The following is a 27,472-nucleotide window of genomic DNA, read 5'->3' on the forward strand; positions in this document are numbered from 1 at the left end:
CTGGTCTTTCAGTTCCGGATTCGTCACAATGCCTGTCTAGCTTGACGGTTACGTGGAAATGAGTGGTCGGTGATATGGATCGAGTCGAGTGACGTCTCACTAAATATAGTCATAATCATGCTTTAATATGTGATGGTTACGTCATAAGCCAAACAGGCCGATCAAATCGAGTAATGACTAATGAGTCTAATGACATGACTACTTCGATCTGTGGCTGGATGGGGGAAACCTTCATTTGTTAAAAAATATTTAATAAGTTGCAGATCAAACATCAGCCAATACCACGGAGGTCTTTCTCGAAGCAGGGCACTCTTGTATTGTGACGCCATTTCCGCCAATTCCTTCCAACCGCGTTCAGAATTTCCGAGTTGCTCAAGCAATAAATCAAACAGACCAAGAAACCCTGCCGTGTCATGGAAAACAATAAGTTCTTTGAAACTCGTCAGAAATGTATTAATCAAAACATTTATGGCTCCGTCAGTGAAACGTCAGAGTGCTATGACGTCAATACACAAATGGTAAGTTAGAGAAGCGCAATTATGTGCAGTTAGCGATTGTAAAACATGTAGTTAAAGCTGCCAGGTGGAAATTGGACATGAAAGACAATTCTGACCGCACAATCGAAGAAATCAACAAATTCACCTGAAATGACTGAAAGATGGCGTTGACGTAAAAGAAAGCGATTTCACCAGCGCCATCTCCCGGACTGAGAAAAAACAAGATGTAAGTAATTCCAAGAAGGTTGAAGAGAAAGAAAGCCGCCTTCACTGCTTTTGAATACGTCACTGCACTTTCCAGCGAGTTCTGCTTGATGAGTTTAGTGACCAAAATACGGACGACATTCACCATTATCAACGCGTTGATCTGTTTAGAAGGAAATAAATGTTTTAATTCCAAAGCGTCATAAATTACTTGGTTGATGGTTGATGAACCGTGTTGACCCAGTAGATAGTAAAATAAAAACAAGATATAAGTTGGTCGCACTCTGAAAGTTAACTTTGTTTTTGATTCTTCTACACGAGCGTTCGCAAGCATAAGTTTCTTCTTCAGGTTTACTAAGAGATGGCAAAAATTATTTCAAATAAGTTACTCTGAGCGACTGGTAGTTCTGATCCTGACTGCTATACCCAATACTTAATTCTGATCATTGTTATAATGTGACGTCATAAAAAACTTACCGCGAACAACACAAAGATGGGAATCTGGTAGAAATATTCGACCCAGGTATCTGTCGGGTTCTGCATCCAGCATTCTTTGTCCTCATAAACTGCTTTGAGCACCGCCCATATAACTGTGATTGGGATCGGTGTGCCTGCGTCATAGCCATCTTGTGTTATTAGTAATTACAGTGAGACCTCGTTAATCCGGACCACTTCGTTTCGTCAAAAAATGTCGGTTTAGCGGGGTATCCGGATTATCGGAAATTTAAAAATCAATCAATCTTGCAAATGCAGCACCGTGTTCAAAACGCAGTATGCACCTTACTCCAATTATAAGTGCCCAGTTTCTGGCTGGACAGCAACTAAAATAAAATTATATTCATTGTATGATCCGACCCAGTGTCGAACCCCAGAACCACCGTATTAAAGACGAATGCTCTCCAAGTGACGAACATTCGGTTGCAAATCGCTCTTGCGTGGCGAAGCATTCCGGTGGGACCAACTGTCTTGAACTTTCTTTGACCTGTTTCCAATCTTTGCGCAATGCGATATCAAAAGCTGATAGCACGATTGAGTTGCAGCAGTATGTCTTCAATAGATTGCCGCACTCAACCGATGTAATGTACGTATTTTTTTGCGACCGCGGAAGCGTTGTTTGTTACTGTTGATGAACAATTTATTTTTTCATTTCTAAAATACTGTACAGTACTGTACTTTTGAATCAATAAAGACCGCAACGTTATTATGCGTAGATAATCGGCAATCGTTTCGTCAACAAACTAACATAGTGTATTAGGACAGTCGTGAATCATTTTCGCTTAACTGTTAATAATCCGGTTTATCGGATTTTATTGCTATTGATTTAGCACATTTGTTCCGAAACTTTAGTGTCGGAGTCGGACAGCGGGGTTTCCGGATTAAAGGGGTAAAATGTATAGGAAGAAATCCGTTCCCGGCAGTTTTGTGTCGGATAGCGGGGATTCCGGTTCATCGGGGTACGGATTAACGAGGTCCCACTGTAATTAACATATTTTCGATGAAATTTTGTGCTGAACATATCTGATAAAACAGCTTAATGAAACAGGTATAAGCTTTGGTTTATGCAACATCTCAGAATCACGTATAAAAACGCAAAAGACTCCTTTATCTCCTACAGCGTTATTAACAAAACGTTCTTAACGCAATAAAAAGAGTTGGGACAAGTTGTAGGATGTCAGCGTACTGGAAACGCGAACCCAATAAAAGATGAATGTCAATATTCGGCCCATTTTTAAGTTGCGTGACATAAATGACATTAAATAACCTGACTAAGTCTGTTGTTTGGAAAGGATTTTGTAGAAGTCAAAGACAATGGCGGTAACAATGGACTTATCTGACATCACAATATAAACTTTGTGTGTAGGTAGCGTTGATATTACCACGTGACCATGATACGCTGTCACCAAACTTTGGCAAAAATAAATAAATGTATGATGAAGAATAATTATTTCTTCAAACCGACCGACTCGTAAAATGGGAATCGAAATATTGATCAAAGCAACTGTAATTAATCCTGACTTACCCCAACCTAGCGCCATGTATAGCTTTATGCTGAACTTGTCGTACGTGTAAGCCATGACCACCATCATGTGAAGGTAGACGCCCTCCACGAACATCCAGCAGTAGGTGGCCACTTGAGAGTAGATGGAGATGGCGGCCAGGACGCGACATAGAACCTGGAACCAAACCTGGGCGATTGTGTGAAGAAGAAATGGCATAAACAATTGTGCAGACTTGCACATATTATATAAAGATATTTCTTTTACCAAAAAATGTCGATACAATAAACCGTAAATTTGTAATTAAACTTAAACTTAAACATTCTAATTAGCTTCGTTGTAAGAGTAGTGGTAAGCATAAGATATCGTTTACGTCATACTAATTACGTCAAAATACTTCATTGTTTTTTCTTGTTTGGTAGCTGTTGGAGAAACTATGAATTAACCAGATGACGTTTTGTAGAATGAGCGACGTAGCAAGATTCCAATGAATGATATTTCTCCAACACCGGATGCTTCTACAACGTGATGACGTAAACAAAATGACGTATGCATGCCGTAATAAAGCCGAAATAACCTATTTTTGTCAAGAGAACAACAGAATTGGACTTCACTTAATGCTTTGTATAAAGTGTTAGCATAGAGTTTATGCGATAGAGTCCTCCCTATGCAAGAGATATTTTTCTCACATTAGTCTTTTAACTTTCAACATACAAACCATACACTTTCTTATAACCAGTTTATTATAATTGAATCGTTGCAGAACTTCCATCGCGTAAAGCCGCGAATTTTCGTCATCACCTCGCTGTGAATTTTCCCAAACTACGTTTAGGTCATAATTGAATTTACTTTGAAGACAAAGTATAATTATGACTCAAGGTCTTAAATGGCTAAGACTGAGATCAAAGAATACGGGGTCAATGACCTCTAAATCGAGTTATCGCGTTGTTTTAAAATCGATGAAATCCGCCATAGATGTACCTGAGTCTCCAGAAGAGTAAAAAAGCGATGACCAATGTGAAGAGGGAAAGTCCCCTGCCTACGTAAGTTATCATGACGAAAATCTTGAGATGGGTATTGACGTAATTTTCGGCAGGGTCACTCTGAAATTTAAAAATCGTGTAAACCAATTTTTAGATTTAAAAATTTCTATCCCATCCCAAGCGATGTTAGTATTGAATGATATAATTCGAAACAAGCAAGCAATCTTGATCATATAAGTTGATAAAGTTTGTTGATTCCAGATTGAATTTATTTAAAGTTAATTGAATGTAAGTTCTATTTGTTGTTATTCTGGAATTATTAAATCTATCCATGCAGGTTATAAAATTTTTATGTGAACGCATTCATGCAGAACTGACCAAGGCCGGTATGGGACGACAAGCAGTAAAATTAATGCGAGACCATCTTCCGTCTGATTCACACTTGCGAGTCGCGTTAACTGGATTTCAAAGAAAGTAACTCATAAATGTTCCATTTATTTTCATCGATAACCTTGTAGGCTACCAAATGTCATATAAAGTTCTAAGTTTATCTATTTGTAAACAGTAATATAGGCAGCTCCATTGCAATGAGAATATAAAAAGTTTACTGTAAATAACTTAATGTCGTCCAGGTTAAAACCCTCATACATGAATTGTTGTAATGAACTCCATCGAGCTTCTTAAAACATCTCGTGTAGGCAATGTCGCCACCAAGCGTCTGGGAAAAGCAGACATCCGGGGGATTCATATTGGTCACGTGGGTGTTGACGTAAGGGCAGTGACCTTTAGCAAAGGAAAGTAAGGTAAGAATTTTGTGGAAATATCGAGTATTTCTAGTTTTGTGAAAAATTGAAATTGTTTCCGTGTTTGTGAGTTGAGATTGAAACAAGAAATTGTTTCGTCATAGTATTACCGGGTACTTTGGTGTAATTTTGACAGAATTTGGCAATGATGACGCAACTCGTCTGTTTCTCTCCCAGAAACTCAATTTCTTTATCGTGGGGCTCTTTGCTGGGTCGAATAGGAAATACAAAATACAGTAGTAGCATGTTCGGCTAAAATAAGACGTCACAGAAAACTATTATGACATCATTTTCGATATAAAGCGATTACCTATGATTGGCACACATTTTGTCCAAATTTGTTGAAGTGATTCCACTGACCATCAACTAAGAAAAGGATAAAAGTGACGAAAAATACAAAAATTAAAAGTCAATCAACTCTGTACAACTCACGAGAAGTGTTGTTGATATTTGAAAGTGACGTAAGAAAAGAAGACTCGCTTTCTCACAGAGGTGATACATAGTCCACGTTACTTCCGATGCTTGTTACGTCATCGCGGCTTAAATCGTATTTCAGTTCGAATGAACGACAGGTTTTTCTGGTTTAGTTTTTTAAATGACTCAATTTCAATTAGTTTTACTAATTTCAGAATAAAATTTGAAAAATCTTTCATAAACGACAATTTTATTACTATCAATTCTATATCTCGCTCTGAATATTTCACAGTTATTTTAAGATTTAGTCAAAGTCGCCAACATTATGGCAGACTTAATGAAACATTAAGACACTCATGGTTACTAAAAGGTTGAAGATAAATTGTTGAATCTCTGATAAAACTTTTCCGTCGTAAACTAGCAGCAGAAAATCACGCGCGGTTTTGTTTTGGTGGAAAGTTTGATTGATCAAAAACAAACGTAGAGTTATAAACTACAGCAATTGTTAAGTCATAATTACACTGATAAACAGCAAAACTCTACATTGCTTAGTTACTTGGCAACGTCAAAATGCAAGTTACACTCGGTTATAGGCATAGGACGTCATATTTTATCATCTATCTTGTACTTTGACTCAATACCTGTGCGGCCAAGAAAACCAAAACTGCTGGAAGTGTTTGAAAGCTCATTTTTACGAAAATGACATCATTGTCAATGACGTCATTATTTGAACAATCTCTTAATTGAAAGTATTCTTATACAGGCCTATAGCTGATGCAGAAAAAAGCGAACAAAATTTGTTTAATTTTATCCCAACTATTTTTATTAATAAAAGCATACTCATTAATTCCTGAACACATCCTCTGCTCTGGTTATAAATCAGACACCTCGCACTACAACTGTTGCTTTTATTGCAACAACATACGGACTTTATATGGCTATAACATAGACTTTATAAACTTTTCATTATGCCTAACTTATAAATCTTTCTTGGAAGACAGAAAGTGAAAACAGTCATGACTGAAACAAGCAAGTCTAACATTAAAAGCTCGAGTAAAACAACAGACCGCAAACATAAAAGAAACAACTGAGCAGAGATTTCCATAAACACGGCAGGCTCCATCAATGCGGGTGGTTTTATAAATCCATCACGACACCGCGTCACTCTACAGCCCTGCACTGAACTGACTACCCAAGCATATGGCAAACTACATTATGAAGAAAATTTAATTTTGCGCGATGCCATTTCTTCTGAAGTTGGAGTATATCCAATTAGAGTGTAAATTCGAGGCCGTATTCACTTATAACCCAATAAAGCCATGTTTCTATTCATTTGTCTTTTTGCAATCCTGCCAAAAAGTCTTAAATTTCAAAACCGGGATTGTAATTTTGTACAATTAAGTCATCTTTATTTAATAAACCACGATTTTTGAGTGTCTAATTGCGCGTGTCTTCTTGCAAACGAGAACTTTTCAACCTATAATTATTATATAATTCAATCCTGTCAGTAAATCTTGATCTTCAAAACCTGCATGGAATTTTGTACAATTAAGTCAAATTTTTTTTATAAACCACAATTTCTGAGTGTCCAGTTGTAAGTTTCTTATTGCAAACGAGAACTTTTCAACCTATAATTATGAAAGAGCTCGTTTGCTGTTATCTTCTGGAAAGTTTATTTTTTTACCAGTTACGAGTGAAAATTACAGAAGGAAATTAAACAAAGTCATAAGGTACAGTACGAAAGTTATCGCGAGGTTAATTTAACGCCTTAGTGTCAGATTTCGTCCGCACTTGCTTGTAGAAGTCTTGCATTTATAGGCAGTCTACGTCCATGCAATGTGCTTAAATGTGGTCAGAGGGACCTGTAAATATTACTGCTAAATATTACTGCTAAATATTACTGCTAATATTACTGCTAAATATTACTGCTAATATTACTGCTAAATATTATTGCTAATATGTGTAGAAAAAAGCCTGTAGAAGTGTTGTATTTTTAGATTCTTTTATACTGTGGGAAATTAAGTGGCAATAAAACCATTCTTCTACTCCACTAGAAAAATCTCGCAGCTAAACATAACGATTTTGGAAAATTTGTAAGTTATGAAAGGACAGAATTTTAATGTTGATTTATCTATTTCTGTTAACCTCACCAAAGACACAACTGTTTTGAAGCATTCGTCATATATCTTCATATATTATATTTTTTCTATATATATCTATTTATATATCTATATATATCTATATATCTATATATTTTCTATCTATATATTTTTTATTTTCCTATATTTCCCTAAGCAGCCTACTTCCTTGCAATGTGCTTAAGTGGGGTCAGGAGGAACCTGTAAATATTACTGCTAATATTGCCACTAAACCTCATTATCCTTCCAAGAAGCACTCCGGTACAACTCGGAAGGAATTTGTGAGTGAAAGCGTCACTTACGAGAAACTGAATCCTTGCGAGGTGCGTTGGTAATACCGCCTCTGACGTCAAGTAGATCCTACATCAAACTATGTATAAATCAACAACCAACTTTCTATAAAATGCAATATTTTAAAAAAACATTTACAAGAAAATTGCGTATTAACATGAATATGTAGAAAGGCTGAAACTTCCCGTTGTTGTTCGTTCTTATTGTTAAGTAACGATTCATTTGGTAACAGACTCATTGTAGGTTTAGTCCCCGCATGTTGACGCTGTGTTGGATTTTCACCAGAACCAACGCTGTGTTGACGGTCAAACAAATTCCTCCCCAATTCCAACAATATTAACTTTTTTCGAATTTACAGATTGTCAAAAGTCTGACGGTGCACTTCTGCACTAAGTGCAAGAATAGCAATTGATGTTTTAATAAAAGGCCGTTTGCGACATGTTTTGAGCAGACTACCTCTCGAAAAATTTTATCTTCCTTTCCTATTAATAGCTCCCCTAATTATATTATTTCCAAACTATATGATATGACTTACTAAAACTATTTAGGTCTAAATACTTCCTGTGTGGGGCGGGAATTTACTATAACTGACAGCTGGAATGCATTAGCCGTTAGTTGGCGGTAGCTGTGATATTTGCTATAATTGTCAGGCCACGTTAGTAAATGCAGGCATAACCATGCGCTAATTATCTCAAAAATCTTGACAAGAAGTGTTGTGTTTGCAACATATGTCATGATAGACTCCAAAATTTATCTGAGAAACAAAATATTGACGCTATTAAATGCAGCCATAACCAAGGAGTAGGACCTATTTTCAAGGTGGGACATGTCACAACTTTCGTAAAAGGGGGTTCCCCAACTCTTGAACAAGAGGTGCTAAAAACAAGACAACAAGTAAGATAAATTGACACGGTCGTTGAGAGTAAAAGAATTCTGGTCCTGAGCTGGTTTATAAAACGGTGACTACGTTTGGTGCAAATATCTATTAAAAACTTTACACGGAAAATTTTGTTTCATTTCGTATCACAACTTTTAACTTTCTACTTTAACTAACTGACTTATCACTTTTTGACATCTTGGCGTTTCTCCCTTGCAGGTACACTGTAGCTGCAATAACTCATTTGCGGGAACTGTGTTCCGGACCGTTCCGGTTTGTTTTCACCACTGTGTAGGCCTATACGTCATGCGTCATCACGCGTCATCATGTGTATACCACATGCAAAGCAGTCGCTTTGTTACGATAGACGCGAGGCAGACTCCAATAAGCCATTGGCAGATGATGATGATGATGATGATGATGATGTGATGTTTTAGCTCTGAGGCAACTTTAAATCGTGGAGCTCCATTGTCACCACGTCATAGTTATTCTGAAACAGCGGCGTAACCTAGGTTTTAGCCGCCCTGCGCTAAAGCAGAAAATATCGCCCCATTCCCGAAGCCATATTTTGAATTTCGTAGAAAGTTGAAAGTGCTTAAAGGCTGGTTGACCATCTGTTACGTGTTTTGTGCTCGTTTGACGTGCCTTGTGTTTCTGCCTTCGGCCGGAGGCGCTGATGTTTGTAATTGCGCCTGGCTAGTTGGCGAACGTGTCACTCTACCGTTGCCTGAGATGTGAGCAGACGTGCCTGTTTTTACCCTTTATTTTATCAAATACAATTCTATAGTTTAACTGCAGGTCTATTCGAACCAGCATAAGAAAAGGCCGGTAACACATCTAGGCCAAAACGCGAGGGACGCAAAATTTTTTATTTTTGCACCTCACATAAAAGGAAGAAGCTTTGGTCGATACTTCCGCTCCGCAATGGATGTCTTTGGAGTTCTCATACTGAAAGAGGAAATTTTTGAGGTGTTACAAAAGCAAACTTATCAATTATTATGCATCCAGGACCCCGCCGAGTTTCGAGAGTTTTTATTTGCATCTAAATAGGTTTATACCAAGTGTGTGTGCTCGCTAATGTTGCACGAAATTATAAATAACTACGCAACGTACGTAATCACGTAACGGAGCTCCTGTTACAAACGTTTGGTACAAATTACGTTATTTCGCAAACTACTTTTTGGTACATTTTATGCACACAAACCATCGATAGCTTTTATCTGTATGAATTCTCTGCGTAAATACGATTGAAATGCGACATCTGCACTCGGCTCTTTGCCCACTTTGCCGTTTTTCAAAGCCGGGCAATAGCAGAAAACGATGTTGATGTCGTGTCGTCATAACCGTCCTTTAATGACTATCGCTACAACCATAAACCAAGTATGAAAGTACGGCAGTGACGCTGCTAAGTTGTTAAAGTGATATCAGATTGCACAAAGCCCACGATAAATATCGCTTTCGCGTCTCATGCAAAAGTAGATCACACACAACATCGACAAACTTACGATTCTCGACACAATGATGTCAGCTTAAAAACAAAGCGTTTATATCAAACCTCTAAAACAAAGTTCTGACGTGCTGCTGTGCATTGTGTTGCGTATTAAATCGTATCTTTTTCACCGTTTTGTTGTTGAATTAGTCTCAAAGCTATAATTTTTAGTCACTACATAAAATGATGTTCTTACAGCAGTCCTTAAACCTAGCGTTACTTGTGCAAAAAAAGAGCGAAAAGCGAATAATCCCTAAAAGGGAGCGCGGGCGTGGTTCCGTTCCGACGTTGACACAAGAGCGACCTCTTGAGATCGTTTCTAAAGAATAGGAGCGTGTTCGAATGCTAGATGTAATAGAGTATGCAGTACATCTCAAATCGTTAAGCAGTTTATGAAGCGTAACAAGCAAAACTTTTTCACTCCCCGCATTTTGATAGGGGCATACAGTGGGCAGACGCTGGTATTTTAAAGCGGGCTTTAAAACAATTTTCACCACTATTCAACGCGATTCGAAATACGTCACTGCTTGCTAACCTGGTTGTCATAAGCACGGAGTGTAAGCAAAGACGCAGTTTCTTTCCGCATCTCAGGAACGCATAACAGCGACTGCATTCATAAATTTCAAGCCGAACAACTCGTAGCAAAAGTTGCAGCAGGAAGCTTATCCCCTGATATAACTCTGTGTGTTTGATGTCTTGCCACAACTACACGCCGTGCTGTTATTATTATTATTACTGCTGTTATTTGTCTGCTTCAAGTTGATATAAAAATTTTGGTAGCTTATAGTTCTGTTAATCATAGGTTACAAGGTATAGGCAGCATTCTAGGCGGATGCTTTAGCCTACAAGTCATAGTACTAGTCGCATTAGATTTGAGCAGATATAGACAATTTAGGGATGAACCCTACAAAGTAATTAGCGATGATAAAAACCTACTTATAACGCTTGGGCAGAAATGTGATGCTAAAAATATTGACACAAAACCAATTTCTGTCTTACAACAAATTTTATTTCCACAAAACTCACTCTGGATATTTCAAATCACAAAAAATCAGCAAATCTGAAATATTACAGCAAATTCACCATTTAACATAATGCAGTGAATATTTATTTGAATAAACATGTCTAACAATTATAATTATGACATCACTATTAGTTTATGTACAAATATAAACCAATTTCATCAACGAATTAGTAAATCTGTAGATGGCGCATCGGGTTGAGCGTTCGCTCGATGTCGCAGGAGTCCGTGGTTCGAATCCCGGCCACGACGCAATTCCTTTTATAAAAGTGAATCGATGTGTGGAAGGAATTTTTATAAAAATTTAGTAAATAATGTATTTCTGTTTAAAAATGAAACCTACTTACCATTATTACGTCACCAGTGATTGCGCGAAGTGAGTATGACGCCAAGACCAACACGAACTCGCAACCGCTATAAATTAAAAATTAGGTTAAAAATTAAATTTCTGTGCAAAGTTCAAGTTGACACAAACATGACGAGATATAAAGAATACCGAGTCATGAAGCTGGTCAAGGGCGAGTTGAATTTCTTGAATCTCGCTCGAATTTGCGGTTCTTCCACCTCCGAAGCAACGAATCATGTCCAGATCATCTTCAATTTTAGCGAAAAATTCTGGTCCTGGAATGTCTTTGATTATGTTGTAACCGATGTCCAACCTTTTTACCTGCAGATGAAATGTTTGTAAACTACAACCTGGTGTATTGATGCAGCTAATATATTACTACATACAAGTTAATATTACCATTAATTGGTTAATAACTAACCAGCACCACGTGGTCAGATTTAGGCCTAGCCTACTGGTCCAACACAAATTCTTGGTTTTTGAATTAAATAGAAATAATTTTGAGCGGCCAATTAAAACCGGTATCGAGTATTAGTTGAAGAAACAAATCCTGATAATAAGTTTGCAAAAATATTTTCAGTTTTAAATAAAATGAAACTTTTCTGTTGACCCAAAAATTAACCGGTACATGTCAGGCTAAAACTGATCCAACAAAATTTTGTCATTTTTTCATTAAAAAGAAGGAATTTTAAGCGACCAAGTTTATCGCAGATTCCACATTCCTTGTAGATTCAAGTAATCACTAAACCGTCACAAAATTATTCTGCAATTTTATATAAATTAGCACAAAATATCCGACCTACACTGCCCAGTAATCTCAGCAAACTGCCTTGAAAAATATCTTCGTACTAGCCATTATGACGTCATAAGAACAAATGTAAACAATTCATTATGACGTCTTTTGCTGTTCTAAGCAAACGATAAAAAGTTGAATAAATCGTCAAACCTTTCCAGGCATCTCAGAGATCGCCGAAATTAATCTTTCCACATCACCAGGGGAGAAGCAGCTGCTCAGACCAAGCTTCTTTAACTCCTTTTGTTGTTTCCTTAAAACGTCACAAAAGATCGCGACTTCTGATGATGACAATTTCAAATCATTCAGACTCATCTCTGTTGAAAAGCGGTGTGACGCCATATTGAAGAGTTCCATGTCGCTGGATTCGTTTAATTCGCATAAAAGCGAAATATATCTGCGGTTGTTGTCGTCTTCATCTAAACAAACATATTAGTTAATTATTTACCGGTTGTAGTTCGCCGCGTTATAGAAATAAATTTAAGACGGAAATTTTTCATGTTTAGGCAACAAAGTCAAGTTGAAAGCGAAAACTTACTTTTCTTTAAAATTATCTGTTTGGGTCGAATTAAAAAAAGAAGCAGTCATTTTAAACTGAAGATAAACTTAATACAACAACCAGAATTGATCTAAATGACATGTGGCCTATTTAGCCGGCAAATATTTTCACCAGAATCACCGGCAGCCTACTAAGCTAGGCTCTGTACACTAGCACTGGCAATATGTTTGCAATAGGCATGTAAATTACAAAACTTACCTTTACTTGGCCTAGTAGGCTGCTGTATTAATCTACCAGTGTTTATGTGGAAATATTTCCCGGCTAAATAGGCTACATATCATTTCAATAAATTTCATCACCACCAGTCTGCCAGCAGCCTTACTGTACTAGGCCAAGTAAAGATAAGTTTTGAAATTCAACATAAATGTGTGTTCTGCTGCTTATAGGCCTAATGCTTGTCTATGGCAAAAATACATAACATGCACATGCAGTTTATTCATTTATTTGCAGATTTAGGACAAAGTCAGAAAATAAACTTACCATACCAATCCTTCCACTGCAGTTTCTCAAATCGTACCAGCTGTGACTTTAGTGCTTCTATCCAAATCCTCCTCTTCTCAGCAACATCTGGAAATAAATTATTATGAAGCTTAATACTAACAGGTTGCAAATATAGTCTAGGCCTATACAAAATAGCTTGCAATAAAATATAGGCTAGAATGCAGTGAAATGTACTAATTGTAACTATTGCCAATTTTTTTGCATATAAGCCTACTTGCTGATTTGCTAAATTTGCATTTTTCTGACTGGCTGCCATTCACTGAAGTTGCATTTTTGATTTACCAAGCTGGGCGAATGATTGCTCATAAAACAGACAAATATTTGATCTTTTTGCTGCTGAATGCTAAAGTTTGAAAACACCATTTTCATCCAAATATGATTAACAGTAGTCTTCAACATAGGCACAGTATATAAAATGCTAAAAAAATGGGTTGTAGTAATCTTTTTTGAATGCATGTTATGAGCAGTTGCTAGAGGATAACGGCTATAAAGCATATAACAAATACAACGCTTTGTTCTAAATAATAAGCAAACTGTGCATGAGACCGTTTTATTATAAAGTACATGGATCACGAACTGTCAGAGGTGGGCAGTCAGTACTTTGAAAGTACTGTCGATAACAGTACTTGGCAAAAAATGTACCAACGGTTCCAGTATTTGATATTATTTCAAAAAAGTAGTCCGGTACTTCGCCAGTACTCGGTACCGAACTACTTTTCATACAGTGGATCATGTTACAAGTGCAACTTTTGCTGATATTATGGCCCCGCTAAAGATTACTTCAGGTCAAAAATAATGCGAACTCACTCTATACCGCTTTATTAGACATTCGTAGATTAAAAAAGAGCAAAAAGCACTAAAATTGAAATCCAGTTTTAATCAAAATGAAATTTTAAAAAACAAACTTCTGAAAACCTTTCAAGTAATCATTTTAAAAGTACCAATCACTGGGACCGACTTAAATTTCTCGAAAAAGTAATTCAGTACAGGGATTCTGTACTGTTCTCTTAAAGTACCGATGGTATCGGTACTGAATAAACTACCGCAATAAAAAAATTTGGTACTATAGTACCGCTTTACTGCTCACCTCTGCCAACTGTACTAAGTCTTGTTCAATAACCGATGCTTGATTGGTGGGGAATCATCTCTGAGGTCGTGTAAAAGTTATCTTCTAATACCATATTAGCAAAGAGAAATGAGCGAAATTATTACACTGCATGTTAATGCAGTAGACTTCGTTTATTATGACTATCTTCAGACCAGACCATTTTGGTCACAATATCGGAATAGTCACAATAATAAAAGCTGCAAGCCTGATACAGCGCCATACACCAAGCAGTATCGACACAATCAGAAACAAATTGACTAAACTTTCTAAAATCTCATACATTTCTTAAATGGTGCGAAAGAAAACTCCCATGGCACATTCATTCCTGTCACATTGCATAATTGACAAAGAAACATTGGAGGAATAAAATTGAAAAAGTGGTCGTAATACTCAAACACTGGTCATAATAAACAGAGACATTTGTATGGCAAAGTTTGGGACTACATCAACATGGTCATATAAAGCGGGTGGTCATATTAAGCCAAATTTATTGCATATAAATGTGTAGCACACCATCTGGTGGCTATCATTTTTTTACATGAGTTGGTAGGGGCAGCCAGTGTAAAATAACACAAGTGTTAGCCTAAACCATATTTGAGGTATATTATTTTCTGTTGGCCGAGACACCAAACAGAAACAGGTTTTGCTTGCTTTAGTAGTAGTGCTGTAATTGCTTTTGCAATAATAAGTAGAGGAGTACTGAATCAGTTTCAAAACCAAATTTTTGAAAAAACAATCGACACATTGCAACCAAACCATGTATTATAGTATTATAAACGTTTGTATTATACAGATGACTGTAACTGTGCTTATGCTCCAAATTAGTTTATTCTAATTTTCTGCTAGTATGTTTAGTTGTGATTTTCAGTGTCAAAATACTTGTATATAGCAAAATGGCAATATAAATGATTTCCAGCTGTGACACAAAAACTGGTAAATTAGTAATTAAATTGCAATACATTTGTTCTGTTTCAAATTTAATGAAATTTATATTCTTAAAATGACAGCTCATGTGCAAAACAGCCACTGAAGTATTCCTCCACAACCTGCACTCAACCTCAGAGACAAGCGCAACAAACTTGATGTCTATCTCATGTGGCAACCAATCCACAAACATCACATGCATTTGTTTGACGTGAACGCCACCTTGTGATGCTAGAAAAATGCTATCAAACTCCAACAGGCCTGAGTGAATTTTATGTCAAACCAAAACTGATGAAAATCAATGAAAAGCTATGTTTAAGTACCGGCTTATAACACCAGTTACAATGCTGAAACTGATCAATAGTCAACCCAAAAGTCAACCACCGACTCTTACTCCAGTAACAAATACAGACTATCAGCAGTGATCACATGATTTGGCAATGGACATTGTTTATATTACTGCAACAATGTTCATCATTATCCCTTAAAACAGAGTAAACATTGTATTCTGTGCTGCATTTGCCACAATGAGACACTGACAAAAGAAACACTTAATGTAACTTAAACATGGATATTTATTGTCAGGGCTGGTCTTAGGCCATTGCCAGTGATTTAACCAACTTGGGCTACATGCTGCTTAGTACCAAAACAGAAATAGTAACAAAACAGAAATCGCAGATCACAGTGTTCTCAATTTGTTCTCGAAGTGTTATTAATTATCAATGTTATTATTTAACTTTTTCTCGAAAGAGAATGTGAACTTGGTGAAAACATATCACAAAGCAAAGATTTGATGAGAGCTGATTTGCAAAGAGTTTATATTTGGTTAACGTTGTTATGAATATTATTTCATTAAGTTATTTCAAATTGGCAAAAAATGCCCACTATCAGTTCTTGCATTGGGTTCATGCTTAGTAAGGCCTGTTTTGTATACTATACAACACAAAAATGACATTTATGGACTGGCTGTGTTGAATGATGTGGAAATGACAATGCACAAATTACAGTTAATGCCACGTAACTTACAAGCAATGTGCGAAAATAAATGTACCCAATATTGAGCTTTATACCACCCAAATAGATATGTGTAAATCTATTCATTCAATTAATGTAGAAAATGTTGTATTGGTGTTTGTGTAGCAATTGTAATACAGTAAAAGCTCATTAACTTGACTTCATTTGAATGGAAATTCAAACAATTTAAGGCAACTTAACCATGTAATGCATGTAAACTACTAATAGTCACAAGTGTTCTTTTTGTTTCCCAGAGCATAGTTAGCACTAATTATCTCAACATTAGTGAAAAATTCATTTTCAGTAGAAATAAACATAAACACCATAGTGACCATGCCACCATGCTCTCCAGATTACATAGACGAATTGTTTCTATTGGCACACAACTTAGACCAGCTGCTTTACCTATTTTTATTTTGTACATCGCTCTCCTAACCTCCTGGACTGTGATTTCCTTCACGGGTCCAACATTTTCCTTAGATTTTAGTGTGATATCCCACAGGTTTTCTTCATTCAGTAACTTTTCGCAATATTCCTTCCACAACTTCAACCTATCTGACAGCTGGATCTGTAACTGTCCATCTTGACTTCTCATGCAAGGGCTACCAAAAATATCTCTTTTACACATTGCTTTTGTTCTTGCCATGCGATAGCTGTGCCTCATCCTTTCTTCCATTCTCATTTCCTCAATCCTTTGTTTGTTTGTGTGATTGTCATATATTTACGTTAATATGTATGTGAACTACTAAAAATAATTTCAAGTGTTTTTGTGGTTTCAAGGCCATAAGTAGCTCCTGTTATCTCAACAATGGTAAAAAATGTAACACTGTAAAAACAGCATAACATTATTAACACCATAACGATTCGCTTAACAAATGGGTTGTCATAGGCTAAAAATTCAAAGTTCTATAAACTAATTATTTTTTTACTATAATCTACTCAAATATAAAGTTGACTCCGGTGCATAAAATTTAAGAACCTAAGTCAAGGGCTACTGAAATATACACAACATTAGAAACATTTGTAATGTGAAGAATTAACTAAAATTGACGGTGACACAACGTTTATGTCCTGCCAAACGCTGACGCTAAAAACTTTGTTCTTTCACTTTATGTTGTCTCAGAATGCATGTTTTTGTCTTTGAGGCCTTGCCACAATTGCCTGACTTATTTGTGGCAGTTGTCATTATCATAGATATAGCTATTTTTGCAACCATCTGTGTCAGCACAATTTTACGCTCCACACATTTACGGTGAAATATAAAATGAATAAAACCAAGAAAGAAAGCAGTTCAGAAAGGTTACTTTGATTAATGATAAATCTAGACTAGGCCAACAGCACCAGATCTACTGTAAGTAGCAATAACAGTTTGACATTACCTTTTACAAGCAAAAACAAATAGTGATAAATATTCAACCATTATCCCAGTCATATTTTTATGGTAAAATGCAGCCAATTTCACTTTACTCATGTAATTTAATTGGTTGCTTTTTGTCAATTGTATATTTTTACTAAGTGCAGTTCTAGTCAGTAACAGAGTAGTTTTACTTAAATGGTCTACTTAAATAAATTTCTTTTACTTTGGCTACTTAAGTAGTTTTGTTCATGGGCCATAGTGGAACGCATGGCAACTGCACCCTTGAGATTTTTGTAGACTATGTTTGCTGCACCCAAACGTTTCACATTTATTTACTTCCCAAAAAAGAGCCCACAGGCACTGCACTTTGCTTTCCAGATGTCCAGCAAAATGTACCATTTTACACCAGGTAAACCTAATTTTAGATGTCTTGCACCCTGGAGATCTTGTCCAAAAGTTCCATGCTTTCCAGTCTGGTTTATGGGTACTTTTACCTAAGTAATTTTTACACCAAAGTAACATACCTGAGTAGGTTTACCGAAAGCTGAAGTAGTCAATGTTTTAGTTCAAAGATAATTTGCAGTAATTTTCATTTGCAATGACATCTGCACAAACCATTTATATACAGTCTATAATTTGAATTTCAAGTAACAATGCTCTGACAAAGAACAAAACTATGTCTGAAACTAATTAGCTTCATAAGACTACGTATTTTCCTGCAGTTGTATTGCTTTTAGTAAGATCTTGATACTTTGTCCTTTCACAACCTCATATTTTAGATCGATAACTCTCAGTACTGGTACTCCTTAAACTACTTGAATCGGCTAAATAGCTGAGTGGTTCGACCACTCGCAATGTAATGTATGTGACTCAGGTTCCGTGTTCAATACCCATTGGTGCCTCAACATTGTGATGCAAGGACAAGGCATTAACAACACTTGCTCCTGTTTAGTGGCCTTGGTGGACAGTTCTAAATTCGAGCAATACTATATAAAAATCAAACTAAAAAATGTAGGCCTACGTGACAATCGCAACTTACACAAAGGCTACCTCAGAAAGCTGGGCTCAAGCAATGAGGAATCATGGAGTAGTTTTGAACAGCAATACTTGTAGTAGAGCAAATTTCTTAAGAGTAATAATACTTTTACTTAAGTAACTGATGTGGTTACTTTGACCACCACTGCCAAACTGCGTAATAGTGTTCAAGTTATCTAACCTGAAGTAACAACCTGCATACATATAAAGATGTGTTTTTATCGACATATGGGAGTATTTTTGGAAACCAAATGAGTTTTCTATTGTTATCATCTGTATGTATTACCGAGTGTTATACCAAGTAGGCTATTTTGTCAAGAACTTATAGCCTATCTGGTTTTACCTGCTGCCAGGTTCTTCACTGATTTCACCATACACAGGAACGTGGATTAATCTCCAGCAACTGGTCTTAAATTAGTACTAAGTATAGGCTAGAGTCTAGACCATACATAAAAGCTGCTTTTTGTCATAGTCATCGGCTTATTTTTTTGTATAATAACATATTGGGAGTTTGCAAAACCTATATCGGTGGTGCTGATGTCTGATGTGTAGCCTAACTATTCCGGCGACAGAAAAAGCTCCCTTTCTCAATGTCATAATAGTGTCAATTTCAGCTTCCCATTAACCTACTTACTTCTGGATTACAACAGAATTTTGACAACTGTTAAACCGTGCAAGCACAATTTCAAAGTTAACTTTAGCAGTTCCCAGACTAGATCGGTTTGTTATCAAAAGGACAATGAATGTATCACGTGACTTTGTTATTGTTTTGATTATTTTCAAATGAATGACGCAACAGATAAAATCAGACGACATCTTCACAATAGTTTATGTTTTTTTAGACGATGTTTTTACGATGACGCTTTCAAATTGCTTTTTTCAATTTACCTGTTATGGGTATGTAGGTCTATGTTTTTATATAGTACGAGATAAACCCTTTTTTTTTAAAAAACAAGTAACTGCGTAAATTAAATGTAAAAATATTGCATATTTTTGAATTTAATCAATAAAAGTCCACTAGTAAGATATGGTGCTTAGTAACCAAGTGTTTCTTAGCGGCCTACCAGTAGACTGATCCAGCCGTGTCCTTTATCGCAATAGCAGTTTTAACTGGGCACATCATCAAATTTCCTCCTGACGTCACCAATTGCCAGTTACCAGTTGTGCCAGTTACCACTGTTACCAGTTGTACGCCAGTTTTTACTAACACCCGCCAATGAACAGGAAAAAGTTACAAAACCGAAAAGGCTTAAAACGTGCTCAACAGAAATAACGTTGATATTTGCTGGTAACAACTAGCACGACCACTAAACCTTTATACCAGTAGCTATGTATCTCACCAAACAACAAATAATTTCTCACATCAGCACAATGAACATGAAATATAATAACCTACGTTGGCTGGCTGCTGGCTAGACGCTGATGAATGGTTTGTGGTAGCCTATGCAGTTTCTAACTGCAATTTTGTAATGCCTAGCAATCGTTCCTAATGTAATGGCGGAAAACTGGAATGATCTGTTGGCAGAGGTGCCATTTTGTTTCTTATGTTTGTAATCTTTACAAATTTTCTGTCTGAATACTAGCAAGTAGACGACCAAAGTACGGGTACTAACTTAAATTTCGATATCTCTAGCACAAACAATGTGTCTATGACTCTATGTAAATGGTGTGTAAACTGGGTAGTCACAAAGGTTTTAACTGTGTCTGTATCAGGTCTAACAAGTGTGTTGGTAAACTTTGGGCCATCTTTTGATGACAAACCACTAAATATAAACAAAAAAATTTAACAAAATAAAAGGCTTAATACGTTTACTCAGAAATAAAGCTACACAAAGTACCCAGGACAACATAATAAATATAAAAATTACTTTCCAAGTAACCTTCAAATCAATTCAAACAAACCATAAACCATTTGCATCATGAACAAAACCAATAACACAGCCCTGGTCTGGTAGGATATTATTCTCTTTAAATCTTGTAAAACTTCTATTGACTTTCTACGGATGCCAATAAGCTATCCACTTTTCCTTCATCGAACGTTACTTTTCTGAACAAATTTCTAACATTATCTAATCTATATTATTGTACAAAATCTCAACCCAGTGGTTCTCTCTAACTACAACACATATTTCTGCAATGTAGATATAAATTTGAAATTACATTATTACACTTGAGTAATCTTAAACTGATCACTTTTGTTAAGAGTTTTAATGTAAAAATAGCGATGGTTGAAATTACCAGTACAATTCACATAGATCAGAGTCAAACTTATGACATTTCATAATTGTGTGGCGTTTGGATATCATCAAATTATAATTGACACTTTTAAAAGGCGGTTTTTGCATTCTCTCTGGCTGGAATTAAGTAAAGGTTAAAACAGACGTATTTATCGTGTTAATCTCTTATTCAAACAAGAAATTCTGAACCGACATATTTAACGCAGATTGAAGTGTTTCAAATAGCATTGTTTTCACGGCGTAAAGTTTGAGTGTACTTGAAAACGTTCAGATAACGTACAATGCGACACGTGGTTTATGGTAGCAAGGTATTGTTCTAGTATCTTTAATCACAATCGTAGTTTCAAACCAACATGTGATGTAGTAAGTGTGTCAAGTGGTTTTCTGTACTGGTGTAAAATCGATTTGAATTCTTTGTGATGAAAAGCTTAGAATAACATGGACACATGTACACGTGTGATAGCAGTTAATTTGGCACTCGCTCATTGGTCAATATTTTAGTATATAAAACAAGTGTTGGATTTGAATCGCTCTCTTGGAAATTCTCTCTTCTCTGAGTTATTTCCCTTGTTCTGCTAAATTGAAGTTATTACTGAATTATTATGAAAGTGGGATGGATCATGGTGTAAATATTGCTAATTCGATACAACTTATTCGGACAATATAACAACTAAACTTTATGAAGTTGGTATTGATTTAAGAAGCAATATAGAGACAGTAAACGCAACGGAGTCAAAGACAATCATTAGCGGAGTCAAACAGTCAGACTTGGCTTAGGCCAGTCAGAAACCAATCCACCACCATTCCCATAATTGCGTTACACTTATCTCAAAGTGAAATAGAATCAAGCATAATCAAGCATATAGAAAAAGCATAGGCCTATATAGCGACACGTAATGAACATCAACTAACCTGATGGCGACAGACCTTTCATGGAAAATGTGCTTCTTGTCTGCATGTTTGTTGACGACACTGGACCTCTGCCATGACAATCTTAAAGATGGACCAGTTAAAACATGTTACGCTAATACAATAACAGAACAAGTTTGCTATAAAGAAAGAAAACGATGTTTTGTTGTTGTAGAGTTGGCCAAAACATCAAGAATCAACGAATGTGTTCAGGAACTTCATTGATTTTAATTTATGAGTCACCTACTTCTAAAGCAGATGTGTAATTGCTGAGCAACAGCAAATTATCAGCTAGTGCTTAAGATGACCAGTTTAATAAAGTGGACATACCTCGGAGCATATCTATCAACAAGCCACAAATGAATCGTCGAATGACTGACCACTTCTCATCAGCAAAAGCCTCGTTTGTAACAAAAATCTGAAATTCAGCCAGCGACATTTGGCTAATGAAGTACCAAGCCGTGAAACACTCTTGGAACATTTGATGTGAGAAGAAGTACTTCTGGTCGCCATCAAACACACGTTGTGACAATCCACTATAAGCATGAAGTGCCACTATGATATCCTGGACATCATCAGTTGAAAGAAGTTCTTCTTTCATTTCGGTCGGTGTAATGACAACCGTTGACTTTTTAGTGGCATTGTAAGCCAACCTGCTAATCTGCAATGCAATAAAGACACATTATGATGTATACTTTCAACAAGCTTTGAATGACCAGTTATAATCTGAAAACCTGCTGTATCAGCGCAGTGATATCAGAGTGCCGTGTGTTATCACTACGTCTCAAACCCTCCAAAACGGTAGCAAAGACACGAGTTGTTGTGGTGATTTCTCCAACATCTTTTGAAGGATTTAGAGAAGCTGCGATTACTAACTGAAGCAACAACGGATTGTAACACAATGAAAACACAACAGGAGCGTTTTGAGAAAGTTGAAACCACAAACTTTCAGCACGTGTACCAGTGTAAGCGTAAAATAGTGATTTCATGTTATCATAAGACAAATCACGAATAAAAATGTTACGGTTTGGTTGTAGGGAGTGGGGAAGATTAAGCATGCTATGAGGTCGTGAAGTAATTATGATTTTAACACCAGGAAGGTATTTTTCATTAAAAAGGCCAGCAATGATATTTTGCACAGATTGTTTAGTGTCATAAGTGCGTTTAGCAAACTTCTTCTTAAATGTGAAATCGGCCTGGTCCAGCCCGTCAAAAACCAGTAGACACTGGCTTTGATTGTTTTTAACCCACTCAAATGCGTTTTTCCAGGTTTCCTCATCTAAATTAGGATAATTAATGTTAATTAGCATCTCAGGTAAAGTGAGCTTGTCATCATCGGGTAAATCCATTAAGTTGATGTGAAAGGTAGTGAACTCCTCAGTTTTCGCAAGACGCTTGGACAGGGTCGATTTCCCTGCACCGGGGTTCCCGATCACACCGGTGTAGCGTTTGTCTGACTTCACCAGGTCATCGAAGTCAATACTTCTTTCATGTGATATACCCTTTAAGTGATCAGTAGATGCAACAAATGTTTCTTGCTCAGGTGCTGCTCCTCCTTGATAAAACGTCACTTCGGCAAGGTTAGGATGCACCACAGGAATGTTTTGTAGTGGTACGTTGATGCCAGCTTGGGGCCGAAGATCAGCTTCTCGGTGTTTCTTTTGCTCCTGCCTGACTTTTTCAATGGCTTCTTGTTCTTTAATCCTTCTTTCTGTGTCCTTTCTTTGTTCTAATAAATAACACAATAGAAAAAGTTTTAATGAACAATCAGCAACTACTTCGATAAAGCTAAAATAACTTACAAAGTTCCAAGCATTGTTTCCTAAAACCAAACTTTGATTTAATATTGTGCAAATTGGCAAATCATAAGGTATAGCGATTTAAATACTAAGTAAAGTAGCGTTATGTTTCAAAAGAAATATCACTAAATGTTTCTGTGCAATTACCGATTACTTTTAGGCCGGGACCTAAGAAAACATGTTTCAACAGAAATGTCATTTAAATGGAGCTTTCTCGAAGCAAACTTTGGATGCATACTTGTGTGCTGGCCATGCAGTCAGCATAAATAGGGAAGTCACATCTCTTTACTAGATCACTAAATCACTAGCTTCACTAGACATGGTTACATGGTTAGATGGTGACGGTGCGGTTAGAGCGCTTGACTCGTTGTACTTTAACCAGTGTTCGATACCCATTGCACTTTCGTTGTAATGCTCTTGCATTTGTTTTTTGTCTACAGTCATTGAAAAAAGCATATTCACACAGAACTTTGGCAGAGTTTGACCTGAGTGATATTATGAAGTCTACTTATAGGCTTAACTCGAGTAAAATTTTTAAACCGATGTATAAAGAATACTTTAAAAAGGTGCAATGTTGCACACTTCCAAAACATACCTGCAGATGAGGTCGTTGGTAGACTGGCAACTGAGGGACTGGTACTTGGTGTTGCCGTTTGTGAAGTTGATGTTGAAATTGGTTGTTTAGGTTGCGTAAAACCGGTTTGCTCTAAGAAACGAACACAGTTTATAAAGCATGAAGCTTTAGTTGCAAGCAACAAATAATAACTTGCAAATAAAATTCATATAAATTTAAACCGTTGATTTTAACATCTTCATGAAAATTTGCAAATATACCAGATGTTGTCAAGATGGAAAATTACAAGCCAAAACAATCTCAGCACACAATAATGATGACTGTAACAATGGTATGACCGTCTCAGATCATTTAGCAAATTGCTTCTTAAACAATGTCTGCGAGTGGTGTATGGGGTATTTATTCATCAACAACCACGTTGCATTTTAACATACGCTTGAAAGTTATGCCCCACATCCCCACAAAACAGAATTAACAGATGTGTAAAATCCAATCATGTCCCAAACAAGAGCAAGGACTTTTAATTTTAGTTAATAAATAAGCAAACATCCATAAGTTAATTTACCTAATACACCACTCATTTTTTTTTCTGCACGACATATTGTTGGTTGTTTGGCAACGTTTCCTAAATCTGCAATAAAACAGAGATTAAAGTGTCTAAATTAATGTTACTGAAACCAGTTTAATGAAAATAGAAATAAGCACAATGAATGTTTGCAAAAGTAAAACATATACAAAAACATTAAACTGTATTTTTAAGATAGTATTTAATTGTACAGTATTGCATTTTCTAAAAAGAAAAGTGTTGTATTTGAATAAGATTCAAACAGAAATTGAACGTATCGAATATACACCTTGTGTTTCGAATTTTAATTAACTATAGAATTTGTAATTTAAGTAAAGAAAGCATAATCAATACAAACAGTATTCATTGCTTTTGGTCTATAATCTAATCATTACTTGTAAAAGGTATCTCAGTGTTCAAAGCATTGGATTGATTGGTCACTTCTGAAATGTCTGTGTGTGGCTCAACCTGTGGATTTCCTTTGATCGTTTGCTTTGGTTGGGTCACATCAGATGGATCTAGAGATGACCACGTGAAAAGGTGTATTACCATCACGTGTAACAAAAACCACTGACGTATATTTAATTAATACACATTATAAGTAGGCCTATAGTTAGCAAGTGGTTACATTCAGTTGCTTGCTAAACTATTTCAATTGCCAACGAAAGTTTTAAACTGGTGATCAAAATTTGTTTTACTTTGTCAAGATATAAATTACAGACGGATATAAATGTAGAACATGACAAAGGTGATAGAACAAAAATTATTATTTTTTATACAGTGTTTGCAGCTGTTGCATGGAGTGTTTTACATCATCAGAAACCAGCTTTGCGTTGAAACTAATACTTAAAGTTAAGCCTTGCAAAACTCACAAATTAAGATGAACAATTTGTGTAAGATAGAATGAGTGAACAAGAGCACGGGGCAAGCTGGTGCACCAAATTGTACAAACAAGAGCAAGGCCTCTTGATTTTAAGTAATAAATAAGGCAAACATCCATAAGTTAATTTACCTATAATACCCCGCTCGTGTTCGTTCATGCACGAAAGTGCGCTGTGTTCCAAAAGTAGAAATTAATGAATGTATTTACAAATCAAGCAAATACAGAGACATTAAACTTTACTATACTTCGAAGGTAGTTTGTTATTGCACAGTATTACATTTCTTGAACACAAAAGCGATATTATTAGAGAAGCGATTTCAATTAGCTTTGAACAAACGTTAGCACATCTATTACACCTTGTGGTTGGGTGTTTAATTGGGGAGGATCAAAGGGATTATTTGCCGAATCCTGCTGCTCAATGCTTGGTTTAGATCTTTTTGCAAAATCTATAAAACATCTTTTAAACTCAAGGAAAGAAAAACAATGTGATACCATAATGAAAGACAAGAAGAATTTTACAAGGAAAAATTGCACGGTATTATAATGCTTACCTAAAGGATTTGTTTGTTTCACTTTAACTCGTGTTGGTGTTACATTTTTAGAATCCCTGATGTCCATTTGACTATATTCTCTGTTATCTTGATAGTGTCTTTCATCGCGGAGATTAAATTGAGGAGCATTGATGATCATAACTGGCCCTGCGTAACGCAGTTAAATGCAATGACAGTCATTTGCAAAAAAGCAGAAAAAATATAAAAAAAAGAAAACATATTAGAAAAAATACAAATAGTGAATAGGCTCTATCCTAAATATTTAACGACAATTGCGTGCTTACCTATTCAGCAAATTAGTTTTAATAAAACTTACCCGCTCTGCTTTCAGCCACTCTGCTTGCAAGCTCAATCAATCCTGGTTCGATTCTACTTAAAGCACTCTGAGAAGCTTCAGCATTTTCCATTGTTTGCAAGACTTGATTTCCTGCATCTGCAGGCCCTGGATTTAAAGCAAAGGAAAAATAAAACAAAATTTATTTTATATCAAATGTAGCCTAAAGGAAAACATCAAAAAGTTCCTATTATTAATTACAGCAAAGACAAAAACTTAATCGTTTTAATCTCAAATAACTCACCATGAGGCATCCCCGCTTGCATTGCAACAGCACGTGATGTTTCAGGTTGTTCATCACTTTCACCTGATGAGCTCTCTTCATTGTTATCAGGTTGTACAAGTTGAGGTTTATCTTCGGTCAATCTTTGCTTTTCTGGCTTCGACATACTTCAACGTTGCAGTAATTATCTTACCTTATGTTTTATACCTGGTCAAATATGTTGATGACGTAAAAGTTTTTCAAAAAACAGAAAAGGTGTACTTGAAATTTAAACTTTGTTAACAACGATAATTCTTTATCAATTTTCAAAATGTTTTTCGAAACCAAGTTATCAATAATAACATGACCTGTACCCTTTGTTAGTTTACCAAATTTTAAGGCAGACATTAGCAGAATGTTTACGACAAGAAATTAAATGAAAAATATAAACTGTTTTGGAAGGTGGCCAGATCACATTCTTTTACACATCCTGACTCAGGATAGTGTTCAACTTGATTATTACTACTCTGCAATTTACTTCCGATGAAGTATCTAAGTATCATATCTTGGTAGCGTTGAAGCATTTGAAGATGTCAAGAAGCATCTGTTCCTGGAAGCAATTGGTTATGATTTGAGACAAAAAATTCAAAATAAAGGCAAAAGTGTTTATAAACTTCCATTCAACGAGCATCCCAGGCTACCAACAGCGTTGCTCTTTCCTCCAAGCTAAAATTAGATTTAGTCAAAGCTGTTTAATTACCCCAGGAAAGTGCGCAAGATTTTGTTTGCGTTCCTTTTTAATTCGTAATCAAACAGGTCAAAAAGACCGTCAATTAGTATAAGCTGGCGATGCTCAAGTACTAACGTGGTTTATTTCAGCGGCCTATGCTACTATGTATACATGTATGATGATTATACGTGCTGCAATCCCCACAAACACGTCTGTGCGCTTCGCGTCTATTCGAACTTGTCCAACTTCAACCAATAAGTGTCCGGCAGATGTCATCCCACAGAAGCTTGACTGACGGGATTCAGCTCAGCAAGGTTAAGAACCAATGATATAATAC

The 27,472-nt window shown here is 36.2% G+C and overlaps 1 protein-coding gene and 1 long non-coding RNA gene across 2 annotated transcripts in view; one reads left to right on the forward strand and one right to left on the reverse strand.

Moving 5' to 3' along the window:
* LOC143453429 (uncharacterized) overlaps positions 1–27,472 on the forward strand; it is a 195,784-nt gene that overhangs the window by 58,285 nt on the left and 110,027 nt on the right. The gene's annotated exons all lie outside the window — the stretch shown is intronic.
* Positions 272–26,601, reverse strand: LOC143451660 (uncharacterized). The gene is made up of 23 exons (XM_076952363.1): positions 26,448–26,601; positions 26,186–26,311; positions 25,870–26,016; positions 25,675–25,764; positions 24,831–24,953; positions 24,436–24,501; positions 23,892–24,002; positions 22,232–23,226; positions 21,828–22,158; positions 21,501–21,581; positions 12,893–12,979; positions 12,007–12,272; positions 11,211–11,381; positions 4,795–4,850; positions 4,595–4,692; positions 4,330–4,464; positions 4,060–4,139; positions 3,680–3,801; positions 3,417–3,546; positions 2,722–2,887; positions 1,179–1,312; positions 643–864; positions 272–403 (listed from the first exon to the last, which is right to left on the reverse strand). The coding sequence occupies exons 1-23, from the start codon at positions 26,590–26,592 to the stop codon at positions 272–274; spliced, it is 4,014 nt and encodes a 1,337-aa protein (XP_076808478.1). The 5' UTR covers positions 26,593–26,601.

The sequence above is a fragment of the Clavelina lepadiformis genome, chromosome 4 (assembly GCF_947623445.1).
Source record: "Clavelina lepadiformis chromosome 4, kaClaLepa1.1, whole genome shotgun sequence".
In the NCBI taxonomy this organism is placed as follows: domain Eukaryota; kingdom Metazoa; phylum Chordata; class Ascidiacea; order Aplousobranchia; family Clavelinidae; genus Clavelina; species Clavelina lepadiformis.

What these genes read in the sequence shown, in the direction of transcription:
- LOC143451660 (XM_076952363.1), bottom strand. Translation starts at nt 26,592, where the DNA reads ATGTCGAAGCCAGAAAAGCAAAGATTGACCGAAGATAAACCTCAACTT. An exon ending in CACTGAGATACCTTTTACAA is followed by an intron (nt 24,502 to 24,830) that starts GTAATGATTAGA and finishes GTTTTATTGCAG; the next exon opens with ATTTAGGAAACGTTGCCAAA. An exon ending in AAAAATGAGTGGTGTATTAG is followed by an intron (nt 24,003 to 24,435) that starts GTAAATTAACTT and finishes TTCGTTTCTTAG; the next exon opens with AGCAAACCGGTTTTACGCAA.